This window comes from Salvia miltiorrhiza, chromosome 7 (genome assembly GCF_028751815.1).
Source record: "Salvia miltiorrhiza cultivar Shanhuang (shh) chromosome 7, IMPLAD_Smil_shh, whole genome shotgun sequence".
Taxonomy (NCBI): Eukaryota; Viridiplantae; Streptophyta; class Magnoliopsida; order Lamiales; family Lamiaceae; genus Salvia; species Salvia miltiorrhiza.
The window spans coordinates 31,346-47,087 of NC_080393.1; the positions used below are offsets into that span (position 1 = coordinate 31,346).

Sequence of the window (15,742 nt, forward strand, 5' to 3'; positions counted from 1 at the left end):
ATTGGTGGCTGTGGTTTCTGCCGCCGAGAGAGATGGGGGAAGAGAGAGAGAGAAGATGACGTGGGAGGAGGAGGAGGAGGAGGAGGAAGAGAAGATGACGTGGGAGGAGGAGGAGGAGGAGGAAGAGAAGATGACATGGCAGCCGGGCTGCCAACTAAGATTTAATTTGGCCCGAAAATTTAACGGGCCGGACATTGCAACAAATCGAAAGCTCGTTCAAATTTTTGCAACAAAAAAAAAGTTTGTCAAAAAATCAAATTTGAAATAAAGTGGGGTATTTTCATGCAATTTGCCCAAGATTTAATAAAATTATTATTAATTTTAGTGGATAAATATAAGTTGTATCTACTAATAATTTATATTTTTCAAGTTGAATCACTTGACAAACATGTTCACGAGCTAACGAGCCGAATACTTCTAAGCTCAAGTTCGGTTTGTTTATTTATCGAGCTTCTCCAAACGAACTTGAATGAGCTTTTTTCGAGCCGAGCTCCGAATAGTTCGCGAGCAGCTTGGTTTGTTTACAGCCCTAATCCTGAGTGGAGAAGTGGTGACCACTTATACCGCAATTGCCTACAAAAAATTATAGTCCGTATCGAAATATCTTGACACTTTGGCACCAATAAAACGTCTTGATTTACTTGGCAGAGTTTGTCGATATATTCACCTTCTTACTCTATATGTTGCAGATGAATCTGAAGAGAGGATTTTATGTTCGAGTAAAACAATATTTTCGTTCTGTATAAACTTTTGATTGCACAATAATGTTTTGATATATCATGGAGGTGTCCACGTTGGGCGTGTAAGATAACATTCATTATGTATGTGTGTGTGTGTGTGTGGAGAGAAACCGTACAGTATAGTAGAGAAGGAAATTCGATTTATAAACAAGAGCAGGAAGCTTTCTAAATATAATTAGTTCGTATATGAAAAATGGACTACACATGATTCTCGATTTCTAGTATATATTTTTCTTTAATAACTGGGATAGTTTCATGATCAAAATTGACGATATAAACCACTCTTCCAAGTATGTCTCATAAACCTTTTTTCAAGTGTCTATTGTCCTAAACCTGCATCACCATTCTGAGGAGACAAAGCAAAACATAGCTTCACTTCGTAGTCCTTCAACGCAAACGAAAACAAAGCCACCTACAGAACTGAAATCCACAGCAAGCTTCAGCAAGAAACGAGGTGGTGGCGAATGTAAACATAAAGAAATCATGTCAAATTCCAGTCATCTCCACAAGGGAATGGTAATACTACAAGCGCAGCAGATATATGTATGGTACAAATAACAGAACACAGCTATGAACAACAAGAAGACCTATCTGTTACAACAATGCTTGATTGGTAAGAGGGGTGGCACAACACAAACCAAGCACGATTTTGAAAAGAGGTCATGAAATGTGCATGTATGAAGCTGTAGGAACTTGCTATATGACTAGAAATGTAAGCTAATCTTCTAAACTCCAACTACGTTTTAACTAGGGTTAATTGTGTTCATGATTTGCAATTAAAAAATTGACTTTGCAGTCTTTTCAAATTTCTGGCGAATTTCCATCACGTTCTACCAAATTTCCAATTTTAAAATATTCAAAGGTGAAGTGAATCCAATTCTAAAAATTCTAGAAATAAGTAAACTAGAACAGAGACTATCAAACCCCCACCAGTTGATTTTTTACCACTATCACAACACAAATTTTACTGCAGATAAATGCTCAACAAGTGTGATTAACATAAAAAAAGAAGCAGAAGGATGGGTGTGCTATCAATGTTTCCTATTGCAGTATAACCACTGGACGTAAAAAATATGACACTTGAACAAAGATAAAAGATACAATACCTTCAAAACGTCGATGAATGCTCCTTGGAGGCACACAAAGAAGAATGCTTTTTTTTTTTTTCTAAGAGTTCCTCCAGAATAGTATATGATGAGAAATAGTTGCTATCCAAAAAATTAATTCTGAAATAATCAGCAGGGTCTCAAGGCTCCAAGGAAAAGTTCTCTCATGTATTGAAGATCAGAATTTAACTCTCATTCTGAGCTGCTGGACTCCTACTTCTGATAAGCTGTTACAAGAAGGACAGAAAGATTAGTACAGTGGGGATGAGTGGAAGAATGAAAACAAGCTAAAGAAATATGCTTAACACTTAAATTAAGCCTGACATAGTTAAACATGGATTGCTTTAAACAGCAAAAGATATCCATAAAACATGTATAGCTTTAGAAATGAGGGAAGACAACAAAGTTTTAATGACATATTAATGCTTCGATTTTGTAGGAGTAATTGTGCGATGCTACAAAATCAGGACTGTAAGAAAATGTCCAAAATGGGTATGGTAGGTCCAGAACCACTATAAAATGGACCAATTTCAAAGAAAATCAATTTTCAAACAAAACCATAAAATGATTTGCAATAGTGGTTCTATAATTGAACCGTGTCCTTCCATCCAAACACATCCTTAATGAACTCCACATAATGTTCAATGACTATGTTCCAGAAGACAGGATATAGGAAACCATGATACCTCAGCAAAACTGTGCTGATAATGAGGAAATAAAAGCAACTAACTGGACCCAGTACCAACCTTGTAAAAGTACTTTTTCCGCAGTTTGATGGCAGTTTGTACACATCTCTTGATTCTGATCTTCAGTATATTATCATTAAATATCTGTAAAATGTTTCAAATAGGATGTGAAGCTCAAGAGTGAAAGCAGAGACAAGTCTAGAGACTGATTCATATACTGCAAATGTTTAATTAATGCATGACCTATTGCAGCATCCTATCAGTTATCAGCAAAACAATGAGCCCTAAGCATTATGCGGATGAGAGAAAATCTTATGGCAAAGGAAGGGAAACCGACAAGGAAACAAATGTTCTATACACCCAAAAGGAAAGAAAACAAATGAGAAAATGCAGGAGCATAAAATTCAATATAATGGTCAGTCACAACAAAATAATAGAAATCGACAAGGAAACAAATGCTCTGAACACCCAAAAGCAAAGGAAATGAACGCGAAAATGCAGAGGCATAAAATTATATATAAGGTCAGCCACAAATAATGTTACACCACATTCTACCTAAACTTCATAAAAAAAATATTATCAATGAAGGCCTAAATCAAATTTCCCAAATTGTATTAATACGCCAAACAGATAAATGTGAAGAACTGGAAAAGGCATTATTGCACAGACAACAGAATTTAAGCCACATGCCTTTATTAGATCATCAATTGAATGAGTTTCTCGGATTATTTTGTGACGGTTCATAACGAGAATAGCCGCTACACAAAAAACAGGCAGTTCATCATCACCATTTTTTGTTGATGATAAAAGGGTACGGATCTGGAAATGTTCATTCCTTGACCAGAAAGGCTTTCCCAAGCCACAAAAAGGCGTGGTAGATCCAGATCTGATTCCTGTGTTGTCAGACATGGAACACTCTGTTGTCCCATGTTTTTCCTGCATCCCACCCTTCGTACCAACATTGTTGCTATCAGAGCTTTCTTCTCCTGATTCAGCCTCAGTTTCTTTAGGTAAGTGTATGGACAACACCTCCGGGTGGTCATCATCCAGAAGACAGGTCAAGGACAAATCAAAATCAGCAGCCCATATCATCTGCATGGAAAAAAACAACAAACAGTGAGCAAATTAATTTTGTGAGTTATCTTTTGCAACTTGCAAGCATACTAACATACGTACAGAAGAAGTAGCAAGCCACGCGAATATAATTAACAAATGCTAGCCAACAGTAGACAGTAGTACCATGATGGAGCCCATGGATGATGCATGCTTTTGGCCACTGAAATATCTCATTTATCCTAGTTCAAGGCCAAACTCATTTGTTTTTTTCTAAGGAAAAGACATAATTTGCCTGAAGTTACTCCATAATGTAACCATTTCACCGCTCTTGCAACATTATCTTAACAGCAACAAATAAATCATCACTATCTCAACAGCATGTTCTTGATCAGATAATACAAGATGGTAAAGATGCATAAGTTTGGGCGCACAGACCTCCCACATACAAAGAGCTTCATTGAAGGATAATTCCCGACGGAAGAGTACCAGCAGCATGCGGAAAGCAAAGTGAAGGCTTTCAGCACCTATGTGGGACAGGTGAGAAAACATTTCCTTGTCTGTAAGTTCTAAAATATGCCAGAGCGCTTGCAACTGCTTCATAACACCAGTTGGCCCTTCCATCGTAAAGTTTTCACGCTAAAGAACATTAATATTTAGCAAACTAAAGTAGTAGAAATTGATGAAAGGAAAATGTGAGTTAAAGAAAATCTTAACATATAGGTACCATTCTCCTTATGAGCATCTCAAAGCACCAAAAGGCATCAGCGTCGTCCTCAAAAAGAACCACAAAAGGGGACAATAAATCACTCATCCCTGCAGATCAGCAATATTCTTATGTTAAGTTATGTACATAACTAAAATGGATGATATAGTGAAATAACAAAAGAAATAACACGTGACCTTGGCAATATCCTGTTGCAGGATCAACCCATGCATAAACAGCAAGAATATCCGACATTCTAGCTAAATTTTTTGTGTCCTCATAAAACTCAAGATGGCTATCTGTTCTGACAACATCAACAACTGTGGGGCAAAAGGAATCTTAATTTAGCCCCAGAAAATGGTAATGTAGGGTTGTTAACATAACTCCTAAAGCATGATGCAAATCAAGTTACTTTTTTACCTATTCGGTGCAGTGTCCAAAGCCATTCAGAGACTCTATCTCCATTAGCAGATCCTCCTTGGGCTGTGCTTGCATATTTGGCTGGTATATCTGGTACATCGGATATCCTAATTTTGTGCTTTGGTGCTTTATATTCCATATTATTTGACCGAGGAGACTCACGCATGTCAGGGGGGATAGGTTCACCATTAGAATTAGCATGTAGAGAGACATCATTAGATGATAAACCATTTAATTCCTCAATAAGATCTGCATTATTGTCAATCTGAAAACTGTGCATATGATCATCTTCATATCTCAATTTACGCCTAGTTGAGTTTGTATGCTCGTGCAACCTAACTGCATCCCCATCTTTCTTATTTTTTTCTTCAAACAAATCTGTGAAGGGTAAAGCAGGGAAGTCCAAATAACTTTCAGATACATAATCAGAGTCATGTGGTCCATAGGCAGTTGGGGAACTGTAGTTGCATGGATCAGGAGAAGGTGGATAGCTAGAGGAATCATATGCTCCTCCCATGGTGCTTCTTCGTACGCATACAAGGTCACCATAATCATTAGAGCTTTCCTTCAAACATGTATAAGATTTATCTGTATAGTTGCCATCTAAAACACAATTAACATCTTTTGTGTTAGTATTGGCTTCTGAAATTCGTTCAGTTTGATCTTCAGTATCCCTTCTTTCTTCTTGAGAACTCATCCTCATATCCATGACTTTAGACCCTACAACATAAGCCAAGGAACCAGTTCCTATGCTAGAGTGCATCACTTGACATTCCCTGACAAGGTCTCTGTAACGTTCTCTGCGAAAGGTTTTCTGTTAATTCAAAGTGACTGGAAACAGAAAAATGCATCCTAAGTTGGACTGCTAGATTTACTGACTTTGTGGTAAATTTTTAAACCACGAATGAAGGCAACATAAGCATGTGCATGTAACTTTACATGTAAATATTTTACAGTTATTGTAACACGGAGGAGAGCAACACAAAAACTACAATTTTCCAGTGGTGTAAAAAAGAAAAAACTCATTAAAACCTCTTAAATGCAAGTAGTCAGTAGTCACATGACAGGACCTGAGCACCTCACTACAGACCTATGCTTACTTCCAAAGTCAACTGAATATTATATCCCCGAACGATTTTGTCTAGTACTGAAGAATAAAACACATTAAAAGTGCTGGATTACTTTGAACTATCAAAGAACAAAAGAACAATGACACTAGGTTTGCACTAGATACTTCAGGAATTGGAACAGTAATTGCAGCGGAGACATTAAGGAATTCAAGTAGAGCAGCTAAAACATTCCATTAGTCCAACTAAAGCAGTGAGAAAATAGTCATTACCTCCTAGCAGCCCTTAATTGCTTCCTATATTCAGCAGTGCTGCTCAATGAATAACAGCCCAAAAGAAATTCCCAGACTTCAGCTCGTATGGAAGGGTCAACACCCTGACATTAACATACAAAGAGGCACTTGAGTACTGAAATATGTTTTGGGATGGATAGCTAAATTCAGTCCCGCAGAAGTGGCTATAGACATTTCTACAAACACAATCAACCATAAATATAACAAGGCACTCCAAGAGTAAATAAGGTAAAAGAAAGCCATGCCTGAAAATTCAGCTAAAAAGAACATTCATGGTAAGTTGATTGAGACGGAAATGAACTATAGAGTGCATTAGTATTGGTATCTAAATTATAAATAAGCCAAACTACCCAATATTAAATTAGCCACAAGTCTTAACTCAGGCATGGATATCTATAATAAGACAGCAGAAATGGAAGAAGGTAACCTGTAAAAGCACATTTGACGTACCCCCAAAATGATTAACTTCAGCACTTTGCGGAAGCCAAAAATCTTTCCATTGCTGTCAAAGGTTGACTGCCACTTATCTGGCTTAAGCATTTTGCCTATCTGTATGGTTCCAAAATCAAAAGATGGGAAAAGTTGTTAGTAAGAATAACACTGATCTTCAATATATAAAATCCTGAACCTACAATACGCAATAGATTCACCCAACATTTGACCTGTTGAAGTCACAACATGATAGAACAATTATATTTTAGATAGTGCTTAGTTTCAAGCATTTCTATAACCAATTGGCCACTTAAAGTTATAAGAGTTTCCAAATTGAACAGGTGATAGCTTAGGCAGGGATCAACATGCAACATGATAGAACTCATACAAATGTAGACCATTTTCACCTCAAGACATAAACGATTAAAAGGAAAAACAGGTCATACAAACCCAATATCATGAAAAGATTTACTGTACCAAATGACAACACAACAACTCATAATATATTCATCCAGATCAGTAGATCACGCCACCTAAGCGTTTAGCAAAATCAACTAGTTATTCAACTCAAGTAAATGCATTGCTTGCAACATAAAAATACTTGACCAGAACAGAAGAAAAGTGCTGAGATTCTTACAGCCGACACAACCTTTAGTGGTGATTGATAGAGACAAGGTTCTCCAATATCGCGCACAATCGAACTGACTCTCTGAAAACTCACTGGAGCTACGCATTTCCATTGCTTCTCGGCTCCGTCAAAAGACATCACCTAAACCCCACTCCCCTCTCTTCTCACGTAAAAAGTGTAACTCCTAAGTTTATCACTCTCCACGAACCGCCGCAATCATCAACTGTTCATCAGCATATTCATTAATCATAAATTTCGTGAAAACAAAAAATGTCACAAACAAGCACACAATCAGGAGAAAATATTGACATGACTCAATCGTAATTTTCGACACAATCCTCCCCGATCAGAAATAACTGCTATCAGACACAAAAATCAGATCTAATTTCAATAACATAACAAATAAAAATAACCACAAAAACTGCAGATGTTAGAAAGAATCTCAAGAAGAATAATTAAAACCCTAAAATTTTACTCCTTCCAAAAATGATCGTTTTCACATGAATTGCAATCACACAAACACAAATATTTTGAAGGAATGGATGTGAACACCTATCTCAGAGAAATGAAGCAAATAGAAATGCACCTGCCAAACGCGAAAACTGAAAAATCTCTGACCAACAGAGATTGAAGAATGGCGTTTACAAGCTCAGGCGCCATTAACACGCAAAGATCGTTTCTTTTCTTTTATTTTCCTTCTCTTTCCTTTTTCCCCCTAATTTTTCTTAGAATTTAATTTTAATAAAATTATTTTATATTTAGAGTTTGGCTTTTTTTTTTCTTTGCGTCTGAAGTTGGTGGTGGTGGGCATCAAGAACTCGCAAGTCAGATGTGATTTCAACGAATTTTTTGGTTTCAGAAATGGGCAAATTAGGAAATACTACGAAATAAGTGGATATATATGTCCAATTTAGCATGCACAAAAAGTCAAATGTGAAATGACAATCTATGATTTTAGTTCAAAAAGTAGATAGATTATTGTTCATTTTCCCCTTTATTGCATTTGATGGAATGTATTTCTATAAACATGAGATTTTTTTATTTTTTGTCATTTTCAAATTTCATATTTTATGCCAATAGTATATATAATGCCCGTAACAGTTTTCTTTTAAGATTGAGTCACGTGCATGATATTAGTATTATTGTAAATGGTGTAACCGTGTAAATAGACCAAATGAATTGGTATAATAAATTTTAAAATAGATAATAATAAACCATTATTTTTAGTTACACAGCTAAATAGAGTATTTAGTACTGATTACAGAATCCAGAAAATAATTGGATGTGACTACGAATTGATGAAATTGATCAAGTCCTTGATTTTATTCAATATATTATTAAATAAGATGCTAACATTTTTTTAAATAATCCATAATATGCATGGGAGTAAGATGTGTAATTGTAAGATTATAATATTTACAATGTAAAATAATAAAAATGCACGATTCAAGAGGATAAATATAAGTAATTTTGAAAAAGTAAAAAAATAAAATCATTAGGTATTAAGATGAGTTATTTTTCTTGATGACACAACCTCAAACGCTGAGCAATTTTCTTTTGGAAGGTGTGTTAAATTCCTAACTAATGTAGTTACAAATCCGAATAAAACTAATTGTATACTTATAAATATTTATTAGTCATATTATTTGGATTCGAATATAAAATGCATAGATTAAAATATATGGACTAAACGGGCTAATTGTTTAATTTGGGCTAATTTAATAGTGAGAAACGAAAAATGAAAATTTTGGGTTGTTTAATTTGGGCTTCACTTACAAACTTATTCAGCATAGTAGGCCCAATAACATCATATCTATCTCTAAAAAAATTGGCCCAATAACATCATCTCGTCCTCTCTCTAAATTTTGTAGGCCTATTTTTCGATTATGATTTTATTTATTTATTAGTAATATTAATTTGAATGAATTATCGAGCGTAATCATATTAAAATAAAATATTAATTTATTTCTAAATTTAAATTTATAACATAAAATATTTTTTTTATCAAAATTCAACGAGCTAATTACTAATTCATATTTATTCATTTTTAAGAAATAAAGTAGTTTTTGTCCAAATTCGAACGAGCAACTCACTCACTCATATTTTTTTTTTTTAAGTTTAAAACTTTCCTAAAGACCAAATTGATCTCCTCAATTTGTTGATTAATGCGAATCAAATCCCACTGCTAACCTTCACTTTTCGTTTGTTCTCAAATACTAATGTGTATTAACGACGTCAAATTGACTTCAAAACCAATAATTAACCTAAAAATCATCACTAGCTTAATTGTCGACATCAAAGGTAAACAACACGCCACGTTGCCACATTTACTTGTTTGGGATGCTTAGCGCATACATTGATGACTAAACAATTCTAATCACATACCCCTTCCTCTTTCTTTTTTTATAGGTGTCTCATTTAGCTCATTTTTTTATTTTTTTAATAAATATCACATTTTAAGATTTGAGAATATATTTATGATATTTTTTCTATTTTAGTCTTATTTAATATTTGTATGAATGTAATAATTAATTGTATATATGCATTTATTATGACAATTATTAAAATTACAAATATAAAATATTTTATTTTATTAATATGTGTATTTTGAAATAAAAATTTATTAAAGGAAGGTAGTAAGAGTATTAGTAAAGTGATTAAACAATTAATCACTCGGACATGATCATCTCTTCGCCTTCGTTAATTTGGGGAGTGAAAAGGACAGTCATTTTCTCCTTGCCGTTTGGATGTGCACGGTTTGGTGTATTTGGAAAGGGAGAAATAATAGCAAGTTTAATCTTGGTAGTTGGAGTATTGATAAAATGATGGCAGAGGTTAAAACGAGGATGTGGACTTGGAAGTTGGCGTTCAACCTGGCGATTACAACTTCCGATTTTAGAAGTTGGTTTGGAGCCGTGAAGCTTCATGGTTAATCAAGTCTGTTCTAATTCTTGGTGCTTTTGTCTCTTTTTCTCTTTGATCCCCTGTTCTGTTTGAGTCTTTTTGTTTGTTGGGTATCTCTGGTACCTATGCTTTTATAAAATCTCCATTTTTCCCGAGCAAAAAAAATCGGACATGACAAGACAGCTCAGTTCAAGATACCAAGCGGTGTAAATTAACGCGGTCGTGTTGTTTGGAATCTAAAATGCGCAGGATTCCATTTCCAAGAATCGAGGAAAGATCGAGTCATTGCTTTTTGATAGTGACAACCATTCTGACTTTATGAACTCGATTTTTATATGCAAAAAAATCTCGAATAAAATAATTAAAGTTTGGTTTTTTTAGTTCCTACTCGAAATTATTCATTCCAACCCCAAATCAAACATGCGATCTTCTCTCTCATCCAAAGCTACGCTGGTATGATTCTCGGAGCGAGAACAGCTAGAGCGAGAATCTCTCTTATGGTCGCACGCCCCCACATGTGTATGTAGCCATTAATGCACTCGCAAAATTCTTGCATTCTTCCGACAAAAAAAACTTATCCTTGTTAATTATCGTACGAACTCATAATAACACTACATTTTGATTTCATTTATCTTCAACTTTTTTTTCTCTGGTGATTTGTTGTATTTATTAGTCCGAGGAGCATTCTCGTTAGTCCCTTCTTTGAAAAAGAAAAGATAAATATTTGCCCACTAATTTCTTTTTCTTTATTTTGAAGGATTTGCCCACTAATTTCGAGTATTATAGTTTTTGGTTTATGGGCTTACAACAGTTATTGAAAAAGTGGTTCCAGCTGAAAAATCGAGCCTTTTTGTATTTCTGCAAATATCTTCGTGGTCTAAAACTGAAAAATGGCGGTAGCTAGCTGCCACTCGAAGAAGATGAGTTGCAGAATGAAGGAATTTAGGGTGGTGGGGTTATTTCTTACTACAAATTTCGAAATGTCTTGTTGGAATTTCGTCGAACAGGAAACAGACATAGGAGAAATTCAAATTCCTTTTTCTTTTCTTTTTTTGGGTAAAAAAATCGGGATTCTTTATTCCTTTCCATACTATTTTTATTTCTTGTGTTGCAATACACGTGTAATTCCAGCCAAAATTTTGATTAGTAGTTTCACTTATGTTTTTTTGGAATCTTGCAGGAATCTCTGTATTTTGATTGATTAACACTTCTGTCGTTATTGCCTTATGTTTAATTCTTCAGCTTCACCCCAAAATCTTGTCACTTCCGAGGTAAGTCCCGAGAATGTTATGTCTTTTTTCCGAATCATTTCTTGTATTAGACCAGATCAAATGCGCATGTGTTAGTAAGGGGGAAAAACACACCAATTTGAGTTCATCTTTGTTGAAGGTGTGATGCTGTTTGATACATAGCAGATTGATTAGGAAACTAGGGCTAGAAATTGGTGGAAATGGAAGATTTAATTTGTGTCTTTGAGAAATTGGGGATAAACTAGCTGACTAGGTTTAATCTCTGTTGCTTCCACAATTGCCTACAGATTTTTGTTTTTTCATACTATGCTACCATTTGTTGGGTACTTATAGATGGAGGGTACTGTTGCATCGGATTCCAAGTATTCCCCGAGCTGCTTCGTAGAGCTGATGAACTACGAGGAACACGATGAATGGTCAATCAGCCTTAGTAACTTATCAGATCAGATGTTTCCCTCAGCAAATTTGTCACCCTTAGATGAAGTGGACTCTATGGAAGATTATATCTCAAGAAGCCGCGAACTGAGCTATGAGGACAGGGTGTCGTTTGAAGGAGGGATGATGGCGTTGCAAGAGATGGACGTGGATGGTATCGGTGATTTGGACGGGAAGATGTACAAGTGCTCGGAGAAACGAAATACAACTGATGTGGAGAGAAGTGTGATCCCAAGGCCTCTTAGGCCATCTTTGGATGAGAAGATGTCGAAAGCATTGCATCTTTGTATACGGTCATTTGGAGGTGGTGCTCTGGCCCAAGTATGGGTCCCGATGAGGAATGGTGATGAGTACGTCTTGAGCACGAGCGGGCAACCATTTTTGCACGATGGGCCACTTTCTGAATATCGGGAGATTTCTAGATTGTTTTCTTTTGCTGCTGAACCTGGAACGAGCTCTCTTCTCAGTCTTCCTGGCCGTGTCTTCACCTCAAAGGCTCCAGAGTGGACGTCAAATCTGATGTACTACAGTAAAGCCGAGTACTTAAGGGTGCAGCATGCTATTGATCACGATGTTCGTGGATCTATTGCTTTGCCTGTGTTTGAGGAGAATTTAGATGAGAGATCGTGCTGTGCTGTGCTAGAAATTGTAACTACTGAGGAGAAACCCAATTTTGATTCGGAGATGGAAAATATAAATCGTGCTTTACAGGTTTGTTTCGTTTCACTTGACAATCTTTAATTAGTTCAATTGAAATACTGATGAGCAATCATATGAGCTTATCAACATTATGTGGGGTTGATTAGAAATCAAGGAATATATAGCTTATTAATAACTCTCTAATGCAGCATAGTATGTTAAAAAAGCTCTGATTTGCTCAATTGTAGATGAGATTCTGGAAACTATCCATATAAGTGTAGATTAGCTAACTTCTTAATCCTCTGTTATCATATTAGGCCGTGGATTTAAGCAGCAGGCGATCTCCTTGGCTTTCTCCGCAGGTATCGATCAATGTTTTATTTCATTATCTCGATTTATTCTTCATGGTGGCCACCAAAATTTCTGTTGTAACTTTGCAGAGTCTCTCAAGTAATCAAAATGCAGCATTGGCCGAGATCAAGGATATTTTGTATGCCGTTTGTCGTGCTCATCGCTTGCCACTTGCCTTAACATGGATTCCACGTAGTTACACGAAGAATGCTGTTCTCAACGAGACTAATCGAGGGCAAATACGTATACTTTGCCTCAAGGAAACTACCTGCTACTGGAATGATGCCTGTATGGAAGGATTCGTGCACGCGTGCACAAATCATTTCCTCGAAGAAGGAAAGGGTCTAGTTGGAAAAGCTCTGCAATCGAACGAACCCTTTTTTTATCCCGATGTGAAGGAATTTCATGTAAGTGAATATCCACTAGTTCATCATGCTCGAAAACTTGGCCTAAGTGGTGCTGTTGCTATCAGGCTAAGAAGTAGTTACACCGGTGAAGACGATTATGTAGTAGAGTTCTTTCTTCCGGTAAATTTGAACGGGGATAAAGCACAGCTACTCTTGGTTAAAAACCTCTTGGATAACGTCTCAACGATCTGCACTAGTCTGAGTAAAGTTTCAGACACAGAATTAGTCGAGGAAAAGAAGTCTGACATTCAGTTACTAAATTGCAGAACAAAAGACATATCGACAGCTGATTTACTCGTGAGGAGTTTTGAACAGCCAGTTATAAACGATGAGTTACTCTCCACCAACAGAAATTCTAAACAGGTACTTTGTAAGCAAATACTGTCGTTAAGTTTTTGATCTGCACGGATCCTTTAATAGATAGTGTGATTGCTTCTACTGCTTATTTCAATTTTTGTCTAGACAATGGTTGGATTTAGTAGACAGATGGAGAAGAAACGAAACACGAGCGAGAAGAACATTAGCATGAGTGATCTTCAACAGTACTTCTCCGGAAGCCTCAAAGATGCTGCAAATAGCCTTGGTGGTGAGTGATCGTTTTTTCTTTTGCGATTCTATGATATTGACTGAGATCATAGTGTTTCTTAATCGAAACAAGTAGAGAAGTTGTCGATTGAACTCTTAATACTCATGCAATACTTGGTGTTGAATTCATATATGTGCTTTGCTAAGGATGAAACCTTGCATGTTTTTCCTAAATCTTTGTAGTGTGTCCTACAACTCTCAAAAGGATATGTAGGCAACATGGAATCGCTCGATGGCCTTTCCGCAAAATAAAAAAGGTCGACCGTTCTTTGAAGAAGATACAAGGTATGCTCGAATCTGTTCCTGGAGTAGAAGGTGGATTAGAGTTTGATCCAACAAAAGGGGGTGTCGTTGCTATGTTCTCCATGACCGGAGAAGATCTCGACCGTGGTAGAAATCTTTTGCTTACCAGTAGAAGCAATTTTTGCGAACAATCTAATATGGTTGTCCAAAATTCAGTAGCCCGTGGGGTTATCGATGTGGAAAGGGAAGATGAATCCAAGTTGGCCGCATTAGACATGGGTCCGTCATGGCCGGCTAGTCTGAATACGATGCCTTGGATGACTCCATCAACGACTCCAAACGATTCTTTCCTTTCCCAAGCCGGGAACAGTGGTTGGAAAACATGTTCCGGTAATGACAGAACGAAGAATTCCGATTCTGATTTTGTTTCTGGATGTTCAAGTTCGGTAATTGGTGGGGACGAGATTGACAACGGGACAATCCGTACGAGCAAACAAGCGTCATCAGACACAACAGACTCATCGCACGTCTCTGAATCCATGCTAATGATGAGCGTCAGTTCATCAAGCTCGGGTAGTTTTGATGAAAATTCACATGTCAGGAGAGCCGCCGCTAGCTCTGGATGCGGTGGGACTAAAATCACGGTCAAAGCTACCTACAAAGAAAACACGGTACGGTTCAAATTCGAGCCGGCTGCAGGGTGTTTTGAGCTGTATTCGGAAGTGGGGAAGAGGTTCGAACTTCAGACAGGGGAGTTCCAACTCAGGTATCTCGACGACGACGAGGAATGGGTGTTGCTGGTAACTGATTCGGATCTGACCGAATGTGTCGAGGTGTTGGAGTTTCTTCGCACTCGTACGGTGAAGTTTCAAGTTCGTCGTATCGAGGAACTCAGGTACAAAACTTAGTTTCTCTGCAAGGGGCTATTCATGTCTAATATATATGAAGCTTGTTTTCTCTGCTATTATATCAGGGTTAATTGCCGGGAAATCGCACCGCGATTTCCGACAATTAACCCGTTATGTTATAACGGTGATGATGCGAAGGCGTGATCGGTTTCATTGCGGCCTCAAAGATAGGCCTTCTGGCATGAGGAAGCTTTTGGTGGTTTCTCTGTTCTTTGTTGACTGTAAGGAGTCTCTTTGATGCTTCTTTTGTTGCTCATTGTACATGGTTTCAGACAATTATTTAAGATTGCTCTTTCTAAAATGTCTTGTCATAGCCAAGGAAGAAAAAACATCAGTACTGTTTAGTTCAAGAATAATTTTACTAGTTGTTGCCGTATTTTTTTGATAAAAGATACGGTTGTAAATTTTTGTACATATTGCATACATAAATTTGTACTCCCTCCGTCCCATTAAAGTCGTCTACATTCTTTTCGGCACGGAGATTAAGAAAAAGATTGTTATGTTTTAAATATGTTTTAATTAAGTATAGTCCATCAAAAATAAAGAATTAATTAATTGTGGTCCATATTTTTCTTCCAAGTGTTTATGTTCCATTTTTCAAGCCAGCGCCGGCACCGGTGCCGGTGCTGTCAGCTCCGGCGACGCCGACGCCGGCAGCCCCTTAATTTTCAGATTTAAGAGCACCACCCCCTGAGAACAACCACCACCACCGTAGCCAACAACCACCACCCTCAAACCAGCCGCCTGAAAACAACCACCACCCTCCGACCACCGCCTGAAATCACCCTCAAATCGCGCCACCCTCAGATTTGGGCGAACAACGACCACCACCCTCAAACCACCGCATGAAATCACACCCAAATCGCGCCACCCTCAGATCTGGGCGAAC

General features: G+C 37.0%; 2 protein-coding genes across 11 annotated transcripts; one reads left to right on the forward strand and one right to left on the reverse strand.

The window, feature by feature from the left end:
• Positions 1 to 863: 863 nt before the first annotated feature.
• LOC130991198 (uncharacterized) lies at positions 864 to 8,003 on the reverse strand. 7 transcript variants are annotated; one of them, XR_009091105.1, is made up of 12 exons: positions 7,718 to 8,003; positions 7,153 to 7,354; positions 6,522 to 6,620; positions 6,051 to 6,154; positions 4,712 to 5,511; positions 4,489 to 4,611; positions 4,313 to 4,401; positions 4,024 to 4,224; positions 3,223 to 3,624; positions 2,593 to 2,676; positions 1,847 to 2,073; positions 864 to 1,160 (listed from the first exon to the last, which is right to left on the reverse strand). XR_009091105.1 is itself a non-coding variant. In XM_057915294.1 (11 exons), exons 2-11 carry the CDS (start codon positions 7,267 to 7,269, stop codon positions 2,032 to 2,034), a joined length of 2,073 nt encoding a protein of 690 aa, XP_057771277.1. In that variant the 5' UTR covers positions 7,270 to 7,354; positions 7,718 to 7,966; the 3' UTR covers positions 864 to 2,031. The 7 variants fall into 7 exon arrangements, 1 of the variants encoding a protein (XP_057771277.1); XR_009091103.1 differs by having other exon boundaries at positions 7,141 to 7,354; XR_009091102.1 differs by having other exon boundaries at positions 7,141 to 7,354; positions 7,684 to 7,967.
• Positions 8,004 to 9,901: 1,898 nt separating this feature from the next.
• On the forward strand, positions 9,902 to 15,307 carry LOC130991200 (protein NLP9-like). 4 transcript variants are annotated; one of them, XM_057915297.1, is made up of 7 exons: positions 9,902 to 10,068; positions 11,216 to 11,306; positions 11,619 to 12,431; positions 12,677 to 12,721; positions 12,800 to 13,480; positions 13,580 to 13,703; positions 13,886 to 15,307. In XM_057915297.1, exons 2-7 carry the CDS (start codon positions 11,262 to 11,264, stop codon positions 14,851 to 14,853), a joined length of 2,676 nt encoding a protein of 891 aa, XP_057771280.1. In that variant the 5' UTR covers positions 9,902 to 10,068; positions 11,216 to 11,261; the 3' UTR covers positions 14,854 to 15,307. The 4 variants fall into 4 exon arrangements, with proteins under 4 accessions (XP_057771280.1, XP_057771278.1, XP_057771279.1 ...); XM_057915295.1 differs by lacking the exon at positions 9,902 to 10,068 and adding an exon at positions 10,287 to 10,554; XM_057915296.1 differs by lacking the exon at positions 9,902 to 10,068 and adding an exon at positions 10,595 to 11,091.
• The last annotated feature ends 435 nt before the right edge of the window (positions 15,308 to 15,742 follow it).

Excerpts from the sequence above, each read along its gene's own strand:
- LOC130991198 (XM_057915294.1), bottom strand. The coding sequence starts at position 7,269 with ATGTCTTTTGACGGAGCCGAGAAGCAATGGAAATGCGTAGCTCCAGTG. Across the intron at positions 6,621-7,140 it reads CACTAAAGGTTGTGTCGGCT|ATAGGCAAAATGCTTAAGCC; the intron begins GTAAGAATCTCA and ends GGAACCATACAG. Across the intron at positions 3,625-4,023 it reads AAGCTCTTTGTATGTGGGAG|ATGATATGGGCTGCTGATTT; the intron begins GTCTGTGCGCCC and ends TTTTCCATGCAG.
- LOC130991200 (XM_057915297.1), top strand. The coding sequence starts at position 11,262 with ATGTTTAATTCTTCAGCTTCACCCCAAAATCTTGTCACTTCCGAG. Across the intron at positions 12,432-12,676 it reads ATATAAATCGTGCTTTACAG|GCCGTGGATTTAAGCAGCAG; the intron begins GTTTGTTTCGTT and ends TTATCATATTAG. Across the intron at positions 13,481-13,579 it reads CCAACAGAAATTCTAAACAG|ACAATGGTTGGATTTAGTAG; the intron begins GTACTTTGTAAG and ends ATTTTTGTCTAG.